Raw genomic sequence first — 25,542 nt, 5'->3', positions numbered from 1 at the left:
AAGGAAGGAGGTGAAAACATTGCTGATGCCTAACTATAATCCTCCATGGATGCTTTGGTGATAGTTTTCCAAAATTCCCTGGACTCAGGAGAGGTCCCGGCAGATTGGAAAACTGCTAATGTAACACCGTTATTTAAAAAGGGTAGTAGGCAGAAGGCTGGAAATTATAGGCCAGTTAGCTTAACATCTGTGGTGGGTAAAATTTTGGAGTCTATTATTAAGGAGACAGTAACGGAACATTTAGATAAGCATAATTTAATAGGACAAAGTCAGCATGGCTTTATGAAGGGGAAGTCATGTCTGACAAATTTGCTTGAGTTCTTCGAGGATATAACGTATAGGGTGGATAAAGGGGAACCAGTGGACGTAGTGTATTTAGACTTCCAGAAGGCATTCGACAAGGTGCCACATAAAAGATTATTACTTAAGATAAAAAATCACGGGATTGGGGGTAATATTCTGGCATGGGTGGAGGATTGGTTATCGAACAGGAAGCAGAGAGTTGGGATAAATGGTTCATTTTCGGACTGGCAACCAGTAACCAGTGGTGTTCCACAGGGGTCGGTGCTGGGTCCCCAACTCTTTACAATCTATATTAACGATTTGGAGGAGGGGACCGAGTGCAACATATCAAAATTTGCAGATGATACAAAGATGGGAGGGAAAGTAGAGAGTGAGGAGGACATAAAAAACCTGCAAGGGGATATAGACAGGCTGGGTGAGTGGGCGGAGATTTGGCAGATGCAATATAATATTGGAAAATGTGAGGTTATGCACTTTGGCAGGAAAAATCAGAGAGCAAGTTATTTTCTTAATGGCGAGAGACTGGAAAGTACTGCAGTACAAAGGGATCTGGGGGTCCTAGTGCAAGAAAATCAAAAAGTTGGTATGCAGGTGCAGCAGGTGATCAAGAAAGCCAACGGAATGTTGGCTTTTATTGCTAGGGGGATAGAATATAAAAACAAGGAGGTATTGCTGCAGTTATATAAGGTATTGGTGAGACCGCACCTGGAATACTGCATACAGTTTTGGTCTCCATACTTAAGAAAAGACATACTTGCTCTCGAGGCAGTACAAAGAAGGTTCACTCGGTTAATCCCGGGGATGAGGGGGCGGACATATGAGGAGAGGTTGAGTAGATTGGGACTCTACTCATTGGAGTTCAGAAGAATGAGAGGCGATCTTATTGAAACATATAAGATTGTGAAGGGTCTTGATCGGGTGGATGCAGTAAGGATGTTCCCAAAGATGGGTGAAACTAGAACTAGGGGGCATAATCTTAGAATAAGGGGCTGCTCTTTCAAAACTGAGATGAGGAGAAACTTCTTCACTCAGAGGGTGGTAGGTCTGTGGAATTTGCTGCCCCAGGAAGCTGTGGAAGCTACATCATTAGATAAATTTAAAACAGAAATAGACAGTTTCCTAGAAGTAAAGGGAATTAGGGGTTATGGGGAGCGGGCAGGAAATTGGACATGAAGCTGAGTTCGGATCGGTCAATGCCCTGTGGGTGGCGGAGAGGGCCCAGGGGCTATGTGGCCGGGTCCTGCTCCGACTTCTTGTGTTCTTTAGATTTGTGGTTGGGATCAGATCAGCCATGATCTTATTGAATGGCGGAGCAGGCTCGAGGGGCCGATTGGCCTACTCCTGCTCCAATTTCTTATGTTCTTATGTTCTTATGGTTCTCTCTATTCAGGAACCATTCCTTTAGATTAGAAAATTGCACGTCACTTTGCTATTTAAGAAAGGAGGGGGAAAACAGGTAATTATAAACCAGTTAGCCTAACATTTGTTGTCAGGAAATTATTCGGAGTCTATAATTAAGGATAGAGTGACTGAACACCTTGAAAGTTTTCAGCTGATCAGAGTGTGCCAGCATGGATTTGTAAATGGTGGGTCAGGCCTGACAAATTTTTTGAAGAGGTAACTGAAGTCGTGGACAGGGGAATGTCTATGAGGTATTGTTTATATGGACTTCCGTAAGGCATTCGATAAGGATCCTCATAAAGAGAGTGTTAGCTCAAGTTGAAGTTCATGGAATGGAGGGCAAATTATTGACCTGGTTAGGAAATTGGTCGAGCGGCAGAGGACAGAGAGTAGGGATAATGGGCACGTACTCAAATTGGCAGGATGTGGCTAGTGGTGTCCCACAGGGATGTGTGTTGGGACCTCAACTATTCACTCTCTTTACTGTCGACTTAGATGACAGGATAGAGAGCCACATATCCAAGTTTGCTGATGACACAAAGATAGGCAGCATTGTAAGCAGTGTCGATGGAAGCATACAATTAGAGATATTAGCAGATTAAGTTAATGAGCAAAACTGTGGCAAATGGATTTCAATGTAGCCAAGTGTGAAGTCATCCACTTTGGATCTAAAAAGGATAGATCAAAGTACTTTCCAGCATTGGACCATGAGGCACCAGACACGACAAAGGCAAACCAAGCCCAGTCAACCCTGCAAAGTCCTCCTCACTAACATCTGGGGACTTGTGCCAAAATTGGGAGAGCTGTCCTATAGACTAATCAAGCAACAGAATGACATAGCCACACTCACAGAATCATACCTTTCAGCCAACATCCCAGACTCTTCCATCACCATCCCTGGGTATGTCCTGTCCCACCGGCAGGACAGACCAACCAGAGGTGGCTGTACAGTGGCATACAGTCAGGAGGGAGTGACCCTGCGAGTTCTCAACATTGACTCTGGACCCCATGAAATCTCATGGCATCAGGTCAAACATGGGCAAGGAAACCTCCTGCTGATTAACACCTACTGCCCTCCCTCAGCCGATGAATCAGTCCTCCATGTCGAGCACCACTTGGAGAAAGCACTGAGGGTAGCAAGGGCACAGAATTTACTCTGGGTAGGAGACTTCAATATCTATCACTAAGAGTGGCTCCACAGCACAACTACTGACCTAGCTGGCGGAGACCTGAAGGACATAGCTGCCAGGCTGGGCCTGCAGCAAATGGAGAGAGAACCACGAGGGAAAACCTGCTTGACCTTGTCCTCACCAATCTACCTGTCGCAGATGCATCGGTCCATGACAGTACTGGTAGGAGTGACCACTGCACAGTCCTTGTGGAGACGAAGTCCCGTCTTCACAATGAACACCATCCAACGTGTTGTGTGGCACTACCACCGTGCTAAATGGGATAGATTCAGAACAGATCTAGCAGCTCAAAACTGGGCATCCAAGAGGCGCTCTGGGCCATCAGCAGAATTGTATTCCAGCACAATCTGCAACCTCATGGCCCAGCATATTCCTCAATCTACCATTACCAACAAGCCAAGGGATCAACCCTGGTTCAATGAGGAGTGTCGAAGAGCATGCCAGGAGCAGCACCAGGCGTACCTAAAAATGTAAGGTGTCAACCTGTAGCTACAACTCAGGACTACATGCATGCTAAACAGCAGAAGCAACATGCTATAGGCAGAGCTAAGCGATTCCACAACCAACAGATCAGATCAAAGCTCAGCAATCCTGCCACATCCAGTCGTGAATGGTGGTGGACAATTAAACAACTAACGGGAGGAGGAGGCTCTGTAAACATCCCCATCCTCAATGATGGCAAAGCCAACACGCGAGTGCAAAAGACAAGGCTGAAGCGTTTGCAATCATCTTCAGCCAGAAGTGCTGAGTGGATGATCCATCTCGGCCTCCTCCCAATATCCCCACCATCACAGAAGCCAGTCTTCAGCCAATTTGATTCACTCCACGTGATATCAAGTTTCTGGCTGAGTGCAGTAGATACAACAAGGGCTATGGGCCCCGACAACATCCCGGCTGTAGTGCTGAAGACTCGTACTCCAGAATTAGCCACTCCTCTCGCCAAACTGTTCCAGTACACAACAACACTGGCATCGAACCGACAATGTGGAAAATTGCCCAGGTATGTCCTGTCCACAAAAAGCAGGACAAATCCAATCCGGCCAATTACCGCCCCATCAGTCTACTCTCAATCATCAGCGAAGTGTAAGGACTTGCACACCACCAGGTTATAGTCCAACACTTTTATTTTAAATCACAAGCTTTCGGAGCTTACCTCCTTCGTCAGGTGAGTGAAGGGATTCTAAAAACGCATAGCATATATAGTCAGAGAACAATGCCTGGTGATTACAGATAATCTTTCCAACTGCCCCCTATAACACCTCGCCTGGGAGACGATCACAGCAATCAAAGGTGTCGTTGGTGTTCAGACAGGTTAGCCACGGAAAACATTACATCCCAGTATACTGAATACACAATGGGTCAGGTCACAAAGACAGAGAGAGAAAGAGACCCGAAAGGCAGAGAGAGAGAATGTCCAGTTGTATACAATGTAATGTTTTCCTGCCCAAGCCTTTCCATCATCTACAAGGCACAAGTCAGGAGTGTGATGGAATACTCTCCACTTGCCTGGATGAGTGCAGCTCCAACAACACTCAAAAAGCTCGACACCATCCGGGACAAAGCAGCCCGTGTGATTGGCACCCCATCCACCACCCTAAACGTTCACTCCCTTCACCACCAGCGCACCGTGGCTGCAGTGTCTACCATTTACAGGATGCACCGCAGCAACTCACCAAGGCTTCTTCGACAGTACCTCTTAAACCCGCAACCTCTACCACCTAGAAGTACATAGGCAGCAGGCACATGGGAACACCACCACCTGCACGTTCCCCTCCAAGTCAAACACCATCCCGACTTGGAAATATATCGCCGTTCCTTCATCGTTGCTGGGTTAAAATCCTGAAATTCCCTACCCAACAGCACTGTGGGAGAACCTTCACAACGTGGACTGCAGCGGTTCAAGTTGGGGGCTCACCAGCATCTTCTCAAGGGCAATTAGGGATGGGGAATAAATGCTGGCCTTGCCTGCGAAGCCCACATCCCATGAACGAATAAAAAAAAATCGTGAAAAGCTCGAAACAATGGCGGTCCAAAGAGACTTAGGGGTCCATAAATACAAGATTCAAATGTCATGGACAAGAACAGAAAATAATCTAAAAGGCTAATGGAATGCTGGCCTTTATATCTAAACGACTAGAATACAAAGGGATAGAAGTTATGCTACAACTATACAAAGCCCTGGTTAGACCAGACCTGGAGTACTGTGTTCAGTTCCGGGCACCGCACCTTAGAAAGGATGTACTGGCCTTGGAGGGAGTGCAGCGTAGATTTACTAGAACGATATCTGGACTCCAAGGATCAAATTACGAGAGATTACACAAACTAGGGTTGTATTCATTGGAATTTAGAAGATTAAAGGGTGATTTGATCGAAGTTTTCAAGAGATTAACGGGAACCGATAGGGTAGATATGGAGAAACTATTTCTGCTGAATCGGGCGTGTAGGACAAAGGGACATAGCCAAAAAATGAGAGCCAGGACTTATAGGAATGAAGTTTGGAAACACTTCTACACACAAAGGGTAGTAGAAGTTTGGAACTCTCCTCTACAAACAGCAGTTGATGCTAGCTCACTTGCTAATTTTAAATGTGAGGTTGATAGATTTTTGTTAACCAAAGGTATTAAGGGATGTGGGGCTAAGGCGGATATATGGCGTTAGGTCACAGATCAGCCATGATCTCATTGAATGGTGGAACAGGCTTGAGGGGCTAAAGGGCCTACTCCTTTTCCTATAAGGCCCTCTTTTAAAAAAAAACCTTCTTTGACCAAGCGTTTGGTCACCCTTCCTAATAACTCCTTTAGCTCATGATCCATCTTTTGATTAGGCCTCCAGGAAATGCTTTGGGATATTTTCCTACATTAAAAAAGGTGCTATATTCATGCAAGTTGTTGTTGAGTGCAGTAATAAGGGAGGTGCTGCACTGTTGGAGAGGCGTCTTTTGGTTGAGACATTGGTAAACAAGCAACATTTGCCTGCTCAGATTACATAAAAAGGTCCCATTGTACTGTTCAAAGTGGAGCACAGAGTTCTTCCTCAACTGCCATCAAAAACAGATTATCTGGTTATTCACGATACGTAGAACCTTGCTGTGCACAAAACCAGCTGCCATGTTTGTCTACATATTACTGACTGCGTTTTGAAAGTAAACCAGTGATTGTAAAATGTTTGGGACATCATGAGGACTCGTAACACAAAATAAATATGAAAGTTGTTTTTCTTAATACTCCACAACTATTCCTCCAATGCTCTATTCAAGCGTATTCCTTGTAAAATCATAACCAAATTTTTAGCTCTGCAGTGCTTTTTGTAATAAAATGAAATCTCAATTGGACCTGTGTCAATGCTGATTAATATGCATTAGTATTGATAGTCAATGGAGGACAGCTTTTTAAAAACCATGAGCAATTATAGAGGGATCCTCATTTCAAGGATTACATGACAAATATTGTGGTTTTAACATTATAAAGCCATCAGTACTGGAGAGTCACTTCACTGAGTATACTTTGTAGCAGGATACTGCGGGCTTTGGGATACACACAAGACACCACAGAAATCATAGCTGTAGTGATTAAAAATATTGTTTTTCATAACAAACCTTAAATATAAGCACAGGATATACGCAGTGTTGATCATACTATCCTTTCCCACGCTAAGGTTAAGACAGACTAGGACAGATAGAGTTTTAAAATCGGCATCTAACTCATTCCACACCTAACCTGGAAGTGGTTAAGTAAACAATCGATTTGCAAAGTGAAAAGAATGTTCCATTGCCCAGCATGGATATCACCTGGAGGAACACATACCAATACTAATTAAAATGATACCCAAGGACAAGGCCATTCTACAATGTTATCATGGACTGTTTCATGAACAGCATATTGAAGAATGCTTTTCATTAGTTTACTGTAAAAAAAATTTCATGTTCATGTTTGGCTACAGTTGAATTGGTAATGGCCTGAAACTAATCTCTGCTAGGAAGGGAAAGTGACACAGAAAGGCACCAGAGAGGAAAATGGTGAGAAACAAACTTAACGTACACAGATCAAGCTATTTCACTGCAGCAACAAAATAGAAAGGGGTTTGGTAGTACAATGGTTATGTTACTGGATTAGTAAACCAGAGAATGCGACCTCAAATCCCACCATTGCAGTTTGAGAATTTGAATTGTTGTAAAAACCCAACTGGTTCACTAATGTCCTTTAGGGAAGTAAATCTGCTGTCCTCATCAGTCCTGGCCTATACGTGACCAAAATGATTGACTTTTAACTGGCCTAGCAAGCCACTCAGTGGTACAGGGTAACTAAGGATGGATAATGAAGGCTGGCCTTGCCAATAACACCCACATTCTGAGAATAAATAATAAAATGGCATGGTCCAAAAAATGTGTACAGGTACTCTTAACCATTGACTAAAACAGCGCACCTGTTCTTGCTTTCAGTCCCTTTATTCTCCAATACATTCTTGGAAGAAAGCAGGTCTTCCTCTTTGAAGTAATGACCAGCACCAGAAGAGCTAGCAAAGGTTGAGATAAAAGGGCCTAATGACTGGAAGGCAGCTTGACGAACCTGCAAACAGAGCACTTCAACGTTAAAATGCTACCCTCTAAACACAGTTTCACATCACAATCTGCAGTAATTCATCCAGGTGGAAAGTAAACTAATCCCAGTAACCAAGTGTGGAATAATTAACATTGTGTACTTCACCATGTTTAAAAGCAGTTTTGGTCTACAAATAAGAGCCAAGTTCAAACAGTTTATGAATATTAGCAGAATCTTCAACACTGATTGTGTATTTTCAATACTTAATTAATTGAAACGTTGGGGGGAAAAAAAAACAAAATTCTAAAATGATCGTGTAGGGAGTAATTGATTGCTGCCTTTATTGCACAATGTGGCAGCTGAAGGTATAATTCTCACACACACACACACACACACAATGTCACAAAATATTTCATAGCATTGTATACCTCTTGTAGGTAGGACTCATGCAGCAGTACTGGTGAATGGGTGAGTGGGCGGGGGGGGGGGGGGGGGGGGGGGGAGAAAATGGGGACATTGATAGTTTTGGTGATCTAGCAATCTGAAAGCAGTGGAACACTGTGGGATATCAAGCTTTGATTCTTGGAAGTGGGGGTAATAGGAGAGGAGTTTTGGATGGTGGGATTTGGGAGCACTGGAGGCTGTTCACAAGAATAGTTCTTTCAAGGGAGTCATGGGGTCAAGAAAGAGACTTTCTTCATTCTAATTTGATTGCTGTTTAAAACCCAAATTTGAGATTTTAAAAAAAAAAGTCATTCATGGGATGTGGGCGTCGCTGGCAACACCAGCATTTATTGTCCATCCCTAATTGCCCTTGACAAGGTGGTGGTGAGCCACTGTGGTCCTTGTGGTGAAGATACTCCCACAGTCTTGTCAAGTAGGCAGTTCCAGGATTTTGACCCAGCGACGATGAAGGAACAGGGATATATTCCCAAGTCAGGATGGCGAGAGAGACTTGGAGGGGCACGTGCAGGTGGTGATCCCATGTGCCTGCTTGTCCTTCTAAGGTGGTAGAGGTCGCGGGTTTGGGAGGTGCTGTCGAAGAAGCCTGGGCAAATTGCTGCAGTGCATCCAGTAGATGGTACACACTGCAGTCACAATGCGCCGGTGGCGGAGGGAGTGAACGTTTAAGGTGGTGGATGGGGTGCCAATCAAGTGGGCTTCTTTGTCCCGGATGGTGTCGAGCTTCTTGAGTGTTGATGGAGCTGCACTCATCCAAGCAAGTGGCGAGTAATCCATCACACTCCTGACTTGTGCCTTGTAGATGGTGGAAAGGCTTTGGGGAGTCAGGAGGTGAGTCACTCGCTGCAGAATACCCAGCCTCTGACCTGCTCTTGTAGCCATAGTATGTGTGTGGCTGGTCCAGTTAAGTTTCTGGTCAATGGTGACCTCCAGGATATTGATGGTGGGGGATTTGGCAATGGTAATGCTGTTGAATGTCATGAGGAGGTGGTTAGATTCTCTGTTCTTGGAGATGGTCACTGTCTAGCATGAATGTTCCTTGCCACTTATTAGCCCAAGCCTGGATGTTGTCCAGGTCTTGCTGCAGCGGGCATGGACTGCTTCATTATCTGAGGGGTTGCGAATGGAACTGAACACTGTGCAATCATCAGCATGCATCCCCACTTCTGACCTTATGATGGAAGGAAGATCATTGATGAAGCAGCTGAAGATAGTTGAGCCTAGGACACTGCCCTGAGGAACTCCTGCAGCAATGTCCTGGGGCTGAGATGATTGACCTCCAACAGCCACTACCATCTTCCTTTGTGCTAGGTATGACTCCAGCCAGGAGAGTTTGCCCTCTGATTCCCATTGACTTCAATTTTACTAGGGCTCCTTGGTGCCACACTCAGTCAAATGCTGCCTTGATGTCAAGGGCAGTCACTCTCACCTCACCTCTGGAATTCAGCTCTTTTGTCCATGTTTGGACCAAGGCTATAATGAGGTCTGGAGCAGAGTGGTCCTGGCGGAACCCAAACTGAGCATTGGTGAGCAGGTTATTGGTGAGTAAGTGCTGCTTGAAAGCACTGTCGACGACACCTTCCATCACTTTGCTGATGATCGAGAGTAGTCTGATGGGGCAGTAATTGGCTGGATTTGATTTTTCCTGCTTTTTGAGGACAGGACACATTTGGGCAATTTTCCACATGTCAGGTATATGCCAGTGTTGTAGCTGTACTGGAGTAGCTTGGCTAGAGGCACGGATAGTTCTGGAGCACAAGTCTTCAGTACTACAGTCAGGATGTTGTCCGGGCCCATAGCTTTTGCTGTATCCAGTGCACTCAGCTGTTTCTTGATATCACGTGGAGTGAAGTGAATTGGCTGAAGACTGGCTTCTGTGATGGTGGAGATCACGGGAGGCAGAGATGAATCATCCACTCGGCACTTCTGGCTGAAGGTAGTTGCAAACGCTTCAGCCTTGTCTTTTGCACTCACGTGCTGGTCTCTATCATTGAGGATGGGGATGCTCAAGGAGCCTCCTCCTCCCGTTAGTTGTTTAACTGTCTACCACCATTCATGACTGGATGTGGCAGGACTGCAGCGTTTTCGTCTGATCTGTTGGTTGTGGGATCGTTTATCTCTGTCTATAGCATGCATGTAATCCTATGTTCTAACTTCACCAGGTTGGCACCTCATTTTTAGGTACATCTGGTGCTGCTCCTGGCATGCTCTTCTACACTCCTCATTGAACCAGGGTTGATCCCCTGGTTTGATGGTAATGCTAGAGTGAGGGAAATGCTGGGCCATGAGGTTACAGATTGTGTGTTTGAAAGCAAACAAAGCTTCTAAGGGAAAAGGACAAAAAGGAGGGAAACAGTTCAAGGGCAAGCTGGACTCGGGCCCCTCTCCACCCTCCCCTGGAAAGGCTATGGGTGGTGTGAAGATACATGGGTTTAGCAGGTAGTTTGAAGGGGAAAAGGTAGGGGTTGTGGTGGGTGCGAGGGATTTAGGAAATACGATGGGAGTTTGGGGGCAGGGAGGAAGCACGAGTGATTGGGGGAGGGGATGGAAAGGGAGCCACTGAGGGTTACATTTTCCTTACAACTCCCACCATAAAAGCAACCTGCAGCACTTGCTGACTCTTTTCCTTTCCTCACCACACTACACAAATGAAATGAAAAAAAAATTCAAGTTAAGCAAAAGAGAAAAAGCGAGAGGGATAAAATAAAACAGAAAAAAGGATCGAAAGATAGAAAAGGCAGCAAAATGAAAACTGACAGCTAAGAGAGAGACCATATTCTCTGAATCACTGTGTGTAATGCCACGGGAGGAGATTGACGAGTACATATAAAAATCAACCTACATCAACACAAAGCAGTATTGAGCTGTATTCAAATAAGGCTAGACAGAACATACGAATTCAGATAATTTAAAGTTTTGTATATCATGTCAAATGTTCAATATTAAGGTAGCACCTCAAATTTGTCCATAATAGCAAAATAGAAACCAGGTATCTCGCTTTACACGTGGGCTCACATTCGCAACTTGCATAGCAACTTGCTGAAAAAGTAGACACTTAAAAAGGCTGTAATTTTAACGAAGCAAAATTGATATATTTAAGAGGCCTGAATTTTTTTCCTTGGTATCTGATTGTGACATTATTTTGTGAACCATGTCTGGAACTTGTTAGGAAGAAAAACAAAAAAATTTTTTGATGCCAATTAGAAACATGGACATAACCTTACAGACCAAAAAAAACACCGTACTGAGTAGGTCAGCAAGCGTTTGGAGTTCGTTAACCACGTGCATGCGCTGTTCACTACAACAGAAGATTATCAGAAGGTGTTTGATGAAGTGCCACATGATAGGCTTGCCAGCAAAATTGAAGCCCATAATAAAAGGGGCAGCGGCAGCATGGATATAAAATTGGCTAAGTGACAGGAGAGAGTAGTGGTGAACGGTTGTTTATCAGACTGGAGGAAGGTATACAGTGGTTTTCCCCAAGGGTCGTTATCAGGACCACGGCTTTTTTTGATATATATTGCTAACTTGGACCTGGGTTTACAGGGCACAATTTCAAAATGTGCAGATGAGACAACTTGAAAGTGAAGTAACAGTGAGGAGGAGAGTGACAGTCTTCAAGAGGACATAGACAGACACATGGCAGATGAAATTTAATGCAGAGAAGTGCGAAGTGATTAATTTTAGCAGGACATATTAAGAGATGCAATATAAACTAAATGGTACAATTCTAAAGTGGGTGCAGGAACAGAGACACCTGGGGGTATATGTGCACAAATCTTTGAAGGTGGCAGGACAAGTTGAGGAAGCGGTTAAAAAAGCATATGGGATCCTGGGCTTTATAAATACAGACATACAGTACAAAAGCAAGGAAGTTAAGTTGAACCTTTATAAAACACTGGCTTGGCCACAACTGGAGTATTGTGTCCAATTCTGGGCACAGCACTTTAAGGATGTGAAGGCCTTAGAGAAGGTGCAGAAAAGATTTACTGGAATGGTTCCAGGGATGAGGGTTTTTAGTTACATGGATAAACTGGAGAAGCTGGTGTTGTTCTCCTTATAGCAGAGAAGGTTAAGAGGAGATTTGATAGAAGTGTTCAAAATCATGACGGGTTGAGATAAAGTAAATAAAGAGAGACTGTTCCCATTGGCAGAAGGGTCTCGAACCAGAGGACACAAATTTAAGGTGATTGGCAAAAAACCAAAGGCAACGTGAGGAAAAGCTTTTTTATGCAGCAAGCTTTTATGATCTGGAATGCGCTGCCTGAAAGGGTGGTAGAAGCAAATTCAATCATGGCTTTCAAAAAGGAATTGAATAAATACTTGAAGGGAAACAAATTTGCAGGGCTACGGGTTAAGAGCAGGAGAATGGGACTAACTCTGCACATATACCCCCTGGTCTATCTTACAAAGAGCTGGCATGGGCTCGATGGGCCGAATGGCCTCCTTCTACGCTGTAACCATTCTATGAATTATGGTAGCAAAACAAGTGTGGTCATTTCATTGTTTATCTACTAAAGATTCAGAAAACACATACAGAAAAGACATCATAACTCACCCATCGTGAAGGGTCGCTGATCAGATTAATGAAGAGTGAAGACAGTTTTGTTCTACGAACTTCCTGAGAGGTTGCACAAGAAACGCCCATAAAGCATTCGGCACATGCTTTCCGCACTCCCCATACATTATCAGAGCAGAGCTGGAAGAACCTGGGTAACTACACAAGAAAATCCAAGAAACATGGGATTTTCAATTATAGTTGACACTGTTTCAGACTGGAGGTTTTTTTAAAAAAAAATGTGGGGATGGTGAAATTCAAAGACTATCATTACAGGTATTGGGCTACAGCTGCATGAAAGCATTCACTTCAAACTTTACTTTTTGAGCTGTTGCAAGAAACACACATACAGACACATGCACTGTTAATTCAAAATAAACTTATAATATTTAAAATTTTATACCAAGTGGTCATTATCAAGAACACTTGCACTTGTATTTAATGCAGCAAAACATCCCAAAGCACTTCATAAAATGGGTATCAGGACACTAGCAGTGATGTTGAACACAGTCATAGGGTTGAAAACTAATTTCAATGTAAAGTGCCTGATGTGATTTATTTTTTGCATTTGTATTTTAATTATGGGATCCTTAGAAACCAAAATACAAATGAATAAACTAAACAGTTTATTTGAGAAGTACATTGAAACTAAATCAAATACAATTCCACATGGTTATGATCTTTCAATTGTCACTTCAAAATTCAATATTAAATTACTTTAAATTAAGATCTCTTTTCCAGAAGAGCTGGAAGCAATAGGTGAAAAGTAAAACACGAATTCCGCTGATGCTTAAGTGAGTAAGTGCACTGCCTGCTGCGATACTGAACTTTATAGATTGAAATGATCCATGACTCAAACCCTAGTCTGTGCTGCGTTTGCTGATCTCAGTGCGTGCAGTAGTTGGAGTGTTACTATTGGTCTCAGTGCCTCTAGACTTCGGTGGGAAGGGTTCCTATGCTGATTGCTATCCATTGATCCCCGCCCCCACAGCGGCCCAGTAAAGTGAATATATGTTGGGATAGGATCAGATTCAGCTTTAATAACCTATCCCACCACCCTGCCACCCCAAACTATGCCGTGGTCAAATAGCCTGCTGACACTCACTGTCAAGATTCATACATTAAGAATGGTTCTTGGTGAATTACCAGAAGGCTGCCGGCACCTGTCGAACCTTACCCCAGGATGAGCCTTCTAGGGAAAGGGAGGAAAAGAAGGAAATAGGAAACAAATAATAGGAAAACACTAAGACCTAGTCAGTTCTATTTGTTGAAAAATGTAGCTTTAATGCCAACTAACAAACATGAAATCAGAAAGAAATCCTCAAGAGCTACAAAGGAACAAATGTCAACAGACCAATATTCATTGAGTCATGCACTCATCATGAATGCGACAGCCTGAGATTATGATGAGGTTTCTCAATAAACTTATTGAATCGTTGCTAATCACATTCCAATTCCAGCAAACAAAATAGTATTTATTAAATTCACATGCTCACTTTTTTCGTTAACCAAGTTCTGATCTAATTATTATTCATGGGATAGGATCAACTGCTGTGTGGTACTTGACCAAACTTAAAGCTATTAACCATGTTACTTGTTCAGAACAATGCACCATGGCAACATAACAAATGTATAATTAAAACTTAACAAGGATTTTTTTCTCTTTGCAGCCCTCTATAGCAAATCTTACCTACGGCTATCGAGTGCTGATTACCATTTTACTCATACATACCAGCAATTCTTCAGTGGCCTCACGTCCAACGACACTGGACATATCTCCAATATTGGCAGCACACACCTGGAAGAAGAAAATCATGTTTCTTACAAATTAAAGAAAAAAAAGGTGCAGGGCAGGAATAAACAGGTGATAATTATGCAAACTAACCTTGCGAACATGGAACATCCGGCAATCACAGCACATCTCACAGAATCGGTGCAGTATATATCTTTCTGTGATGGCCTTTCCCACCATGGGAGCCATTTTACACATTATCTACAATTAAGGCAAAAGCAAACAAGAAAATTTTCTTATACAAATTTCTCAGCCAAAGTTAGTCTTCCAAAAATCACAAGCAAAATATAAATCAAAAATCAACTACTGCAGCAGGTTTTTCTAACTTCTTTGAAACAGGAGTTTTGTTCCTTTTGGGCACACATGCAATTGCTGTGATGCCAACTTGAAAACTACTCTCAACCTATTTAGGTTGAACACGAAACCTATAAGCACTTTTTTCCTACCTTTACCACAGGACCAAAGTCCTCTTCTCAACTGGCTTGAAAAAAAGCTACAGATAAAATCTCCAAGATGATTTTAAAGCAATACTTACCTGGTACTGTTCATTCTTAAAATAACATGCATCCTCCATACAACAAGAGTAAAGCATAACTTGAGTGTTATTGGGGAAACCGTATATTTAGCACAAAAATCTTATGGCATCAGAGGGGCAGTGTCACATATGGTCTCCTGTTCCCATGTCCTTGAAAGCTTTCTCCCCCTCTTAAAGTTGATAAAGCTGGGATACGATTCGATGGGTGCAGGTGGTTCTCTGGAACCTCATCCAAGTGGGGGTCATTCTTCATGTTGCACCTAAGCACAGTGTCAGCAGCCGATTGTACCATGGAAGACATTACAGTGAGCCCAAACCTATTCTTGTCCAATGTCCACACATTCACAGTTTCCATAAGAGTCATCGGACAGTGAATTAAGAGCCGAAAACCTGGCTGATTTTTTATCTCCTTAGTCAAGGGCAAAGGCCAACTCTAATGCCAAAGCTTCTTGACTGAGAACAGCTAACTCAACAAAGGCCAGTAAGTGGAACGTGGAATAACTGATCAATATTGGTTTAATGCTGCATCAGTTATTATCTTTACCCATTAGGCTATCAGGGGAGAAATCTTTCAGCTATTCCTTTAAAAGTAATCAATACAGAAGTAACCATTTTTTGTCTATTCCACATACCTGCTACTTGGTGCATAGGAAGGAATTCTTCCAGCCTTGCTTGATGCTCATCAATATTGCTCTTTTACCCTCCACTTCCACAGTCACCATTTTATATAAATAATCTGCTTACATCCGCATTATTCACACCATTCTACATTTAAGACATGTCCCCTCTTAACCTTTTCAATCCAACAAGTTTAATTATGCAACTCCTTAGAAAACTTAATTGTTTCAAGTCTGTTAACCATTTTTGATCCTCCAAATCATCTCCAATTCATCCAGGTCCTCAAGGTAGGGGCACCCAGTTTAGACACACTGGGACTGACTTTCATTTCCTCCACCAGCCAGGAATGGGGTGGCAGCACAATCAAAAAAGCAGCACAGTACTTAGTGCACTGTTCCTGCTGATGCCCGGGTCTCCATCATTTCAGTTGGGGCCTTGAAATGGACAGCCCAGGCGTCCACGGGAAACAGATGGGAACCATGTTAGCCCTTTCAAGTCGGAGTTTTATGATGCCAATAGCACTCTGAAGCAATTTTGAGGTATCAATGAGCAGAGCATGTGCAGCGCATGCTCTGTCCATTGGTGCTTGGCGTTTAGCAGTCCTTAAAAAGGGATGGCTGCAGGTGGATCAAAAAAAGTGGAATGAAGGCTCGTAAACTATTTGTGTGGTTCTAAGAGGAGCATTAACTCCTGGCCCAGAAAAATTGACCACCAAGCTGGAGCCTTCATGGCTCTCTCGCTCAGGAACTGTTGAATTAAGAGTGTCCTTAAAGCAATGGTCAGCTTAGACTATAAACCTAATTAAAAGATATCCCAGTGCATACTGCCAAGAACTTTGGTTGATAAGTTCTGCAGAAGGGAACATCTGCAACTACATCATCCTTGTCAGAAGCCGGAGATTGGTATGGAATGGTACAGATTTATAATTAGAAGTTTCACGTTGTGGAAGAGTAACAAGAGTGAAACCATCGATAAGATAATAAAGTAGGGAAGTGAGTCTTAAAATTGTAATATCTTAAAATTGTGAAAAGCATACAACCATTCTACCTGCTTAAGAAAAGTTAATCAAAGACATGGGTAAAAAAGGGTTCAACACAGACACAGGACAGGCAGAAATGCTCCCTTTGTTCATTCATTAGGAGGGAGGCCTTGAAGCCTTACTTAAAAGAAGCATCTGCTTTGAAAAGATCACAGCCTGGAGCTGGAAAGTTAGAGGGCGAGTAAAGTAAAGGGAGTTACGGGTCTGTGGCGGCAAGGACAGAACATAATCAAAGCAGTATTGAATGATACTTAATATGAAATATGCAAATTGTCACATAGAAGGGATGAGAAAAAGGTATAAAAAGTGGGTGTAAGAACAGATACTTTAGATTTCGATTAAAGTCTGATCAACCTTCATACCGAGCTCGGAACTGTATCACGTTTGAATTCTCTGACTAAAACTCACACAGTTTTGTCGCAAGTACTGCTGTTAAATGCATGTTTAATTATTGCATACTTAATATATCTGTGACATCTGATGTTCAATGTTGCAAACCCTATTCGAGTAAATTATAGGTAACACACATTTACCCCTCCCCGAACAATACTTAAACCTTTTCCTTTACCACCTGTTAAATGGACACTCTTCCATTATGTGCACATTTCCTACATTTCAGATACCATCTTTTAGCCTGAACTCAATGTGCCCAGATTCTGCCGAATGTTAGCAATCTTCTCTCACTCGTAATTGTAGGACGAAACTTAATTTAAAAAAAACTGTTTTCATTTTCACTTACAGCTACAGCTTCTGTTTTCAGATCATCATTGCTTTCAGGAGCAGTTAGATCCAGTAGAACAGGACATACTTTGGTCTCCACATCATATCTTTCTATTATCTCTTGTTCTAACACCACCAGTAATGCTGCCTGGCTTGTTTTCCTCATCTGCAAATAGAAAATGAAGGCGTGAAGTAGTCTGAGTAATTAGCTCAGTGGAAAGAACTTAAAAGCAGAATATGTGCATTACAAAGTTGATACTTTCATCAAATGATTGATTGATTTGAAGCAGTGGGGAAAAAACATAAAACTCATGCTTTTTAATAGAAACTTTATTTCTGATAGTGTCATTCATTTAAGTTTTTAAACTGGGCATGAGGGATTTCATAATGCTCGAACACAATTATTACACTTGGTGGGAATTCAAATCCCACTATTTCTTCACCAAGCTAAGAAATACTCATCTAATTTAGTTGATTGGTAAAATTTTAAACAGCAAATATTCAGTTGTTAAATATTGCCCAATGAATGTTGAATAGAAAATGATTCAAGATTCAAATGAACAATGGGCACATGAACAATTCACGGGGAGTTTAAACCAGTGCTTAAACCATTCATCTTTGATTACTTTCAAAGATCAGGTCAGAGGCTGGGTATTCCGCGGCGAGTGACTCACCTCCTGACTCCCCAAAGCCTTTCCACCATCTACAAGGCACAAGTCAGGAGTGTGACGGAATACTCTCACTTGCCTGGATGAGTGCAGCTCAACAACGCAAGCTCGACACCATCCAGGACAAAAGCAGCCCGCTTGATTGGCACCCCATCCACCACCCTAAACATTCACTCCCTTCACCACCGGCGCACTGCAGCAATTCGCCAAGGCTTCTTTGACAACATCTCCCAAACCTGCGACCTCTACCACCTGGTAGGACAAGGGCAGCAGGCACATGGGAACACCACCACCTGCACGTTCCTCTCCAAGTCACACTCATCCCGACTTGGAAATATAATGCTGTTCCTTCAACGTCGCTGGGTCAAAATCCTGGAACTCCCTATCCAACAGCACTGTGGGAGAACCTTCACCACATGGACTGCAGCGGTTCAAGGCGGCGGCTTACCACCACCTTCTCAAGGGCAATTAAGGATTGGCAATAAATGCTGGCCTTGCAGGCATTGCCCACATCCCATGAACGAATAAAAAAAAAACTTTGGTTGGTGGATTTTTTTTTGTGCTCTTTAGACCTCCAGTATGCTGATTTTTTTTTCTGCTAAAAGATATGGTTGAATTGAAGAATTGTAGTTTTGCTCATCTCCTTCTCCAGGGTCATTACTGAAAGCAAGTTTTTTTTTTGTTCATTCATGGGATGTGGGCGTCGCTAGCGAGGCCGGCATTTATTGCCCATCCTTAATTGCCCTCGAGAAGGTGGTGGTGAGCCGCCTTCTTGAACCGCTGCAGTCCGTGTGGTGACGGTTCTCCAACAGTGCTGTTAGGAAGGGAGTTCCAGGATTTTGACCCAGCGACAATGAAGGAACGGCGATATATTTCCAAGTCGGGATGGTGTGTGACTTGGAGGGGAACATGCAGGTGGTGTTGTTCCCATGTGCTTGCTGCCCATGTCCTTCTAGGTGGTAGAGGTCGCAGGTTTGGGAGGAGCTGTCGAAGAAGCCTTGGCGAGTTGCTGCAGTGCATCCTGTGGATGGTACACACTGCAGCCACTGTGCGCCGGTGGTGGATGGGGTGCCAATCAAGTGGGCTTCTTTGTCCTGGGTGGTGTCGAGCTTCTTGAGTGTTGTTGGAGCTGCACTCATCCAAGAAAGTGGAGAGTATTCCATCACACTCCTGACTTGTGCCTTGTAGATGGTGGAAAGGCTTTGGGGAGTCAGGAGGTGAGTCACTCGCCGCAGAATACCCAGCCTCTGACCTGCTCTCGTAGCCACGGTATTTATGTGGCTGGTCCAGTTAAGTTTCTGGTCAATGGTGACCCCCAGGATGTTGATGGTGGGGGATTCGGCGATGGTAATGCCGTTGAATGTCTGGAGGAGGTGGTTAGACACTCTCTTGTTGGAGATGGTCATTGCCTGGCACTTGTCTGGCACGAATGTTACTTGCCACTTATGAGCCCAAGCCTGGATGTTGTCCAGGTCTTGCTGCATGCGGGCTCGGACTGCTTCATTTGAGGGGTTGCGAATGGAACTGAACACTGTGCAATCATCAGCGAACATCCCCATTTCTGACCTTATGGAGGGAAGGTCATTGATGAAGCAGCTGAAGATGGTTGTGCCTAGGACACTGCCCTGAGGAACTCCTGCAGCAATGCCCTGGGGCTGAGATGATTGGCCTCCAACAACCATTACCATCTTCCTTTGCGCTAGGTATGACTCCAGCCACTGGAGAGCTTTCCTCCTGATTCCCATTGACTTCAGTTTTACTCGGGCTCCTTGGTGCCACACTCTGTCAAATGCTGCCTTAATGTCAAGGGCAGTCACTCTCTAAGCAGGTTATTTGACTGCAAGGGATGTCACACAAAGCCTGATCTTGTCCTCACCTGATGTCAACACATGCACACTTACAGCAGGAGTCACTGGATACCAAAACGTACCCTGACCCATGTTCCCCTCCCTAACCCAGAGACTCTGCTTTCAACTGCAGTTCCTGCTGCCTCAGCTAACTTAGTAGAGGTGGCAATCTAAAGCTCAGGCTTTCCTGCTCTACAGGGTTCAACTATTGAATATAGGAACTTAAGTCCTAGTTAGCAGGAAGCACTGCATGGTAACCCAGAAACCCAACATCTGTAAGCACTGTGCACTATTACCCCAAAAAATAACCAAAAATGTGTTTAGTGCCCATTTAAGCAAATTCTAACAATTTATTAAGAGGACTGCAATGTAAATTCTGCCTGAACATTAAAAATGCCTTTCAATATTAAAACAAAAGTATTGAATGGAAATCGCTTAGCAGCTCCCCCAAAGAACTCTGCTTTTGGTTCGACAGCTCATATTTTAGTCTTCCCACTGATTCAAGTTTGAATTTGTTTAAAAATCCATCCAGAAGTTCTCGAATGGTCTAATCTGGGGGGGGGGGTCAAGCTTTTCTGTCAGTCATGTAGGTACATACCGTGGAGCCTTGTGGGGAGGTCATGGAGCCTTGGGAGAAGGATATTTTAAGTTTAAATTCATTTTCCCAGTAATTGGAGCATATATCTCAAGTTGCTAAATCTAATAAATTTTACTGTTAGGATGGTGCCAAGAACAGCTCTTTTCAAACCTGCAGGCCCACAAAATTCAAACAAGGCAAACCATCAAATAAGAAATGCAAATGTCAGTAAGCGAGTTTCCTATCCTTTAAGGGCCAGATCACAACAACAACAACAGGCATTTATATAGCATCTTCAACAAAGTAAAACATCCCAAGGTGCTTCACAGAAGCATTATCAAGCAAAATGTGTCACCGAGCCACAAGGTATTAGGACAGGTAGCCAAAAGCTTGGTCAAAGAGGTAGGTTTTAAGGAGTATCTTAGAGAGGGGTGCAGAGGCAGAGAGGTTTAGGGAGGGAATGCCAGAGCTTAGGGCTGAGGCAGCTGAAGGCACCGCCACCAATGATGGAGCGATTAAAATCGGGGATGCACAAGTGGCAAGAATTGGAGGAGCGCAGAGCTCTTGGAGGGCTGTAGGAGATCACAGAGATAGGGAGGGCCGAGGCCATGGAGGGATTTGAAAACAAGTATGAGAATTTTTTAAATCGAAGCATTGCGGCTCTGCCTAGGCCCAACCATCTTCAGCTGCTTCATCAATGACCTTCCCTCCATCATACGGTCAGAAATGGGGATGTTCGCTGATGATTGCACAGTTTTCAGTTCCATTCGCAACCCCTCAAATAAACGTTGTGGCCATTGAGCTGTAGGTTCGACAATTCTGGCCTAGCCCCAGAGGCTGAAGCCAACACCTGGTGGAGCGTTAAGCCATACGCAACTGAAAGACTCAGGTTCAATTCCCAGTCAGTACAGAGTTAGCTGATCTCTTAGCAGCAGTAGCAACTGGCCTCAGTGTTCTGTGCTAGTGGAGGAAAGTGGGAGGGGGAGGGGCAGGGAAATCCCTCAAATTCCTACCCGAGAGAGATATAGTCAGCGACTTCCGCTGCAAAGTATGCTTGTGGCAACAGGACGAGGCTTGGTTGTGACGCCCTTCAAAAACAAAGAGACTGTTTTGCTCACTTTAGAAAAAATTGGCCGCCAAACTGTACCTCAGTACAAGTCAGGGCCTTGAAGGAGAGTTGAGGTTAGTGGGGAAAGAAAAAAACAAAAAAGGATCAATTTTTCCTAATTGCAGGACTTAAAAGAACAAGCAGCAGCCTGGCACACACTTTATGGAAACTTGTGAAGAAAGAATTAGGACCAGGAAAAGGGCATTCGTTCCTAACCAGCCTAAATGTCAGGTAGACGAAAAGTTTTCAAAATAATGTTTTCCTAGGTTTACAATCAAATGCAAACTACCTGATTAAATATCAACTAAAACCAATTTAAAGTTTTGATAGGCTCCTTTAAGGAAAAACAAAATGTACCTGGTTGTTGGGGTCTGCAAGGCATCTAACCATGAAGGGCAACAAGTATTTGGAGAAAGCGTAAGGAATAGAAGGCCTGTTCTCTTGGCAGAATATGGCAATATGAGGCACCTGTTCCATCAACTCTGCACGGACTGTTGGATCTGTAAAAAAAAATTGCCTGCTTTATGTAACTAGCAGTAAACAGGAAAAACTATCAAAACCTCTTTTGCCAAGGGTAGTTTACATGGTGGCCATTTTCCATAATTTTGGACAACATATTGCAGAGGAATTGGTCCTTTTTTGAGCAGTGAAAAATGACATCTAACTGCACCTAGCCACTGTCAAATAGCCTACATTGCATCACTAACTCCACAATGGCTATGTTGAAAGTTATTTTCCTTGTGCTCATCACTTGTGGGCTTTTCACATTTGAAATTGCATTTGAATGTCTGTTAACTATTCTTTAAAAAAAAACCTCCATTCTGACAGTGTAGTTGAGTCCTCCAGTTCAGAACCTCAAGGTATCAAACAGTGACAAGCAACTCTGGCTGTGTTACAAATTTCATTATATTTTACTCCAAAATTAAGGATTCAACTGGTCATGAATACGGAATAAATCTGCAGTTCACATCAATTATGTAATTGCCATCTTCACAATGCAGTTCCAGTCTGGTCAATTAGATTTTTTACTTTACTGGGCAATCGCAGCACAAGGTGCACTACCCAAATGAGTTTTGTTTATTTAATAGGCAGGGCAAGGCTGAACATATTGATTACTCATTAACATAAATCAATCATCTCTTGGAGCTACTGCTCTTAATACTTCTAAGCAGTTCAAGCAATTTTAACAAGGAGGAAAGTGTTCCCTCTCATTGTGTGTTTTTTTAAACACAATTCTCTCCTGGCTTCACCTAGATTTTGTGTACTCATTGTAATTTTTAAAAAACTGCAAACATGCCAAACGACGAGTGCAGGGGCACCAGGTAAGATAATCTGAGCTCCACCCCTTTGGGCAGAAACAAATTTGCACACCTAGCAATAATCACAAATACAGGCAACATCTTTCTGTTATTTGACTATTCAAATCCACTCCAATTCCTGGAACAAGTTTATACCAAACCTGTAGTGTGACACAGAAAACTGTTGTGTGCTGGTTACTTGTAACCTGGAAATAGTACCTTCATGACAATGGAGTCATCAGCAATTATGCGTAGCAGAATGACATTTATATGTAGAATAAGTGGAAGAGCAACTTGGAGCAGTGGTAAGCACATAATGCACAGTCCCAAAAGGAAACATCTTCTGATAAGAGCACTTTATGACTTGTTGCTGGACACTAATTTTATAGCATTCTATCACATTTCAAATGGAATAGGCCCACAACGTAATGGATTGTAATGTTTCATTGGACAGACAACTGTATTTCCGATCAAAATCCTTAACTCCAGTTATCACACTCCAAGACTTTATTGCCAAAGACCAATCTCCACACAAATTTTATTGATGGTTTTTGTCACTCCTTATGCAAAATATATTACAGCATGACAACTACATTATAGCCAAAATACCGTATGTATTTGCCATTTCAAGATCTTAAACATACACTGAAGATAAAAATATCAATAAAGCATAATTACTAAATTATTAACCAAAACATTTTGAAGACTTGTTCTCCAAGGAGACACTGCTCACCAATTTGGAGGCTAAAACTCATCTCATGACCTTCCAAGAGTAAAAATACAGAATTCAATCTATCCTTCAGCTTCTTCCCTGTGCATCACGAGTTATTGTTTTAGTGACGTTCTACCATAGGAACAGGAGTAGGCCATTCAGACCCTCGTGCCTGCTCCGCCATTTGATAAGATCATGGCTGATCTGTGATCTAACTCCATATACTTGCCTTTGGCCCATATCCCTTAATACCTTTAATTGCCAAAAAGCTATCTATCTCAGATTTAAATTTAGCAATTGAGCTGGTATCAATTGCCGTTTGCGGAAGAGAGTTCCAAACTTCTACCACCCTTTGTGTGTAGAAATGTTTTCTAATCTCACTCCTGAAAGGTCTGGCTCTAATTTTTAGACTGTGCCCCCTACTCCTACAATCCCCAACCAGCGGAAATAGTTTCTCTCTATCCACCCTATCTGTTCCCCTTAATATCTTATAAACTTCGATCAGATCACCCCTTAACCTTCGAAACTCCAGAGAACACAACCCCAATTTGTGTAATCTCTCCTCGTAACTTAACCCTTGAAGTCCGGGTATCATTCTAGTAAACCTATGCTGCACTCCCTCCAAGGCCAATATGTCCTTCCGATGGTGCGGTGCCCAGAACTGCTCATAGTACTCCAGGTGCGGTCTAACCAGGGTTTTGTTTGGCTGCAGCATAACTTCTGCCCCCATGTACTCTAGTCCTCTAGATATAAAGGCCAACATTCCATTAGCCTTCTTGATTGAAATGGAATGTTGGCCTTTATATCTAGAGGACTAGATATAAATCTTTCATGAACTTGGCTACAGCAAAGTCAATAGTTAGCTACTGTGCAATTCTGTTCACTAAGATAATCGAAAACATTCTGCAGATATATAATGAAAGAGTAAATTACAATCTTTTGCCCCTTTTCAGTCGAAATGTCACAACCACTTCTCCCAGGCAGTAAAATTATCAGGCAGCCCTTTTGATCAAACGTGTAACAGTCAAATCAGAATAACCTGGTCCAAACTGAAAATGCTATTACATCTCTACTCCCAATTTTATGAGAGTTGAAGATAAAGCAAGGGAAATAAAATGACAGATAAAAGTTATAAATTTGTCTTAACACCAACTTGTAGGTGTATTTTTCCGCACCACTTGTTCATGGGATGTGAGCAATGTTGTTAAGGCTGCATTTATCGCCCAACTCTAGTTACTTCGAGAGGATGGGCAATCCTCACCATCCCAGTTGCTTGTCTTTTGCTCATTCACCTTGATTCAAGCCACTGTGAGGGCACTCCCAAGTTCTTTAGGCAGTCCAAAATTGGGCCATAAATTGCTCTGGCAAGACATCTAACGGCATCTGCCGTTAGTTAGACTTGCCTTTGCATGTTTCGGCTTTAAAATCTTTTGGGTGACAAGATGCTGACATCACTGTTAGGGAAATGGCACATTGGCAACCAGGGTGAATAGGGCAAGCAACTGTGCATCTCCTTCACCAATCAGATTGAAGGATTGTGAAATTAACAGCATAACGGCTGAGAAGGCAGTGACAGAGTGGGTGAATTCATTATCAACTCAGTACAGAAAGAAAAATAAAAGGGAAAGAAAGATTGGATTGAAAGAGAGAAAAAAAGACAAAGGAAAAGTAAAAAAGATTTTAATTTAAAATTTTAGATTTTTAAAAACATCCAACAATTAAAACCTGAAGGAATGTGATGCCACACTTGTAATAGTTAATTTTCAGTGCCAGAGAAGTTGATTGGCAGTAATTGACACTTATCACATCGTTAAAAGGGTACTTAGACTGGAATGTGGTGAGTTTCGTTCGTAACTACCGTGCAAATAGCAACTTCACACCATTCAGTGCATTTCAATGGTGAGGCAGACAGCGAGGTGCTATTTTCGTGAAGCTAACGGCGGAGAGGCGCAACTCGGACAGCAAATCTTGGATATTTAAGTTTAATCGCGCATCTACCCCTTGTCTGAAGTTGCTGTACCATTCACGTATAAATAAAGGCAAGCGCTATTAGCCTCACCGTTATTTGGACAGCAAAATCTGGGCAGGTGTCACTTTCCATTGTGGAATACTGCAGCACCCAACCCAAGAGCAAGCAGGGAAAAGTAGTTTAAACAAAGGGAAACTGATATAATCA

At 42.9% G+C, this 25,542-nt stretch overlaps 1 protein-coding gene across 5 annotated transcripts in view; it reads right to left on the bottom strand.

Moving 5' to 3' along the window:
* ppp4r1 (protein phosphatase 4, regulatory subunit 1) overlaps positions 1 to 25,542 on the bottom strand; it is a 92,032-nt gene that overhangs the window by 40,520 nt on the left and 25,970 nt on the right. For all 5 annotated transcript variants that reach the window (XR_010960140.1, XM_067978340.1, XM_067978332.1 and 2 more), the window contains 6 exons: positions 21,714 to 21,856; positions 17,176 to 17,322; positions 14,338 to 14,445; positions 14,185 to 14,250; positions 12,453 to 12,611; positions 7,317 to 7,459 (listed from right to left, as the gene is read on the bottom strand). Coding sequence is in view for 4 of the 5 variants with exons in the window: in XM_067978340.1 (XP_067834441.1) it covers positions 7,317 to 7,459; positions 12,453 to 12,611; positions 14,185 to 14,250; positions 14,338 to 14,445; positions 17,176 to 17,322; positions 21,714 to 21,856 (766 nt within the window). In the remaining variant the exon portion in view is untranslated. The remainder of the gene's footprint in view (positions 1 to 7,316; positions 7,460 to 12,452; positions 12,612 to 14,184; positions 14,251 to 14,337; positions 14,446 to 17,175; positions 17,323 to 21,713; positions 21,857 to 25,542) is intronic.

Source organism: Heptranchias perlo, chromosome 3 (genome assembly GCF_035084215.1).
Source record: "Heptranchias perlo isolate sHepPer1 chromosome 3, sHepPer1.hap1, whole genome shotgun sequence".
NCBI classification, from domain to species: domain Eukaryota; kingdom Metazoa; phylum Chordata; class Chondrichthyes; order Hexanchiformes; family Hexanchidae; genus Heptranchias; species Heptranchias perlo.
This window is presented reverse-complemented; position numbering and strand designations above follow the sequence as displayed.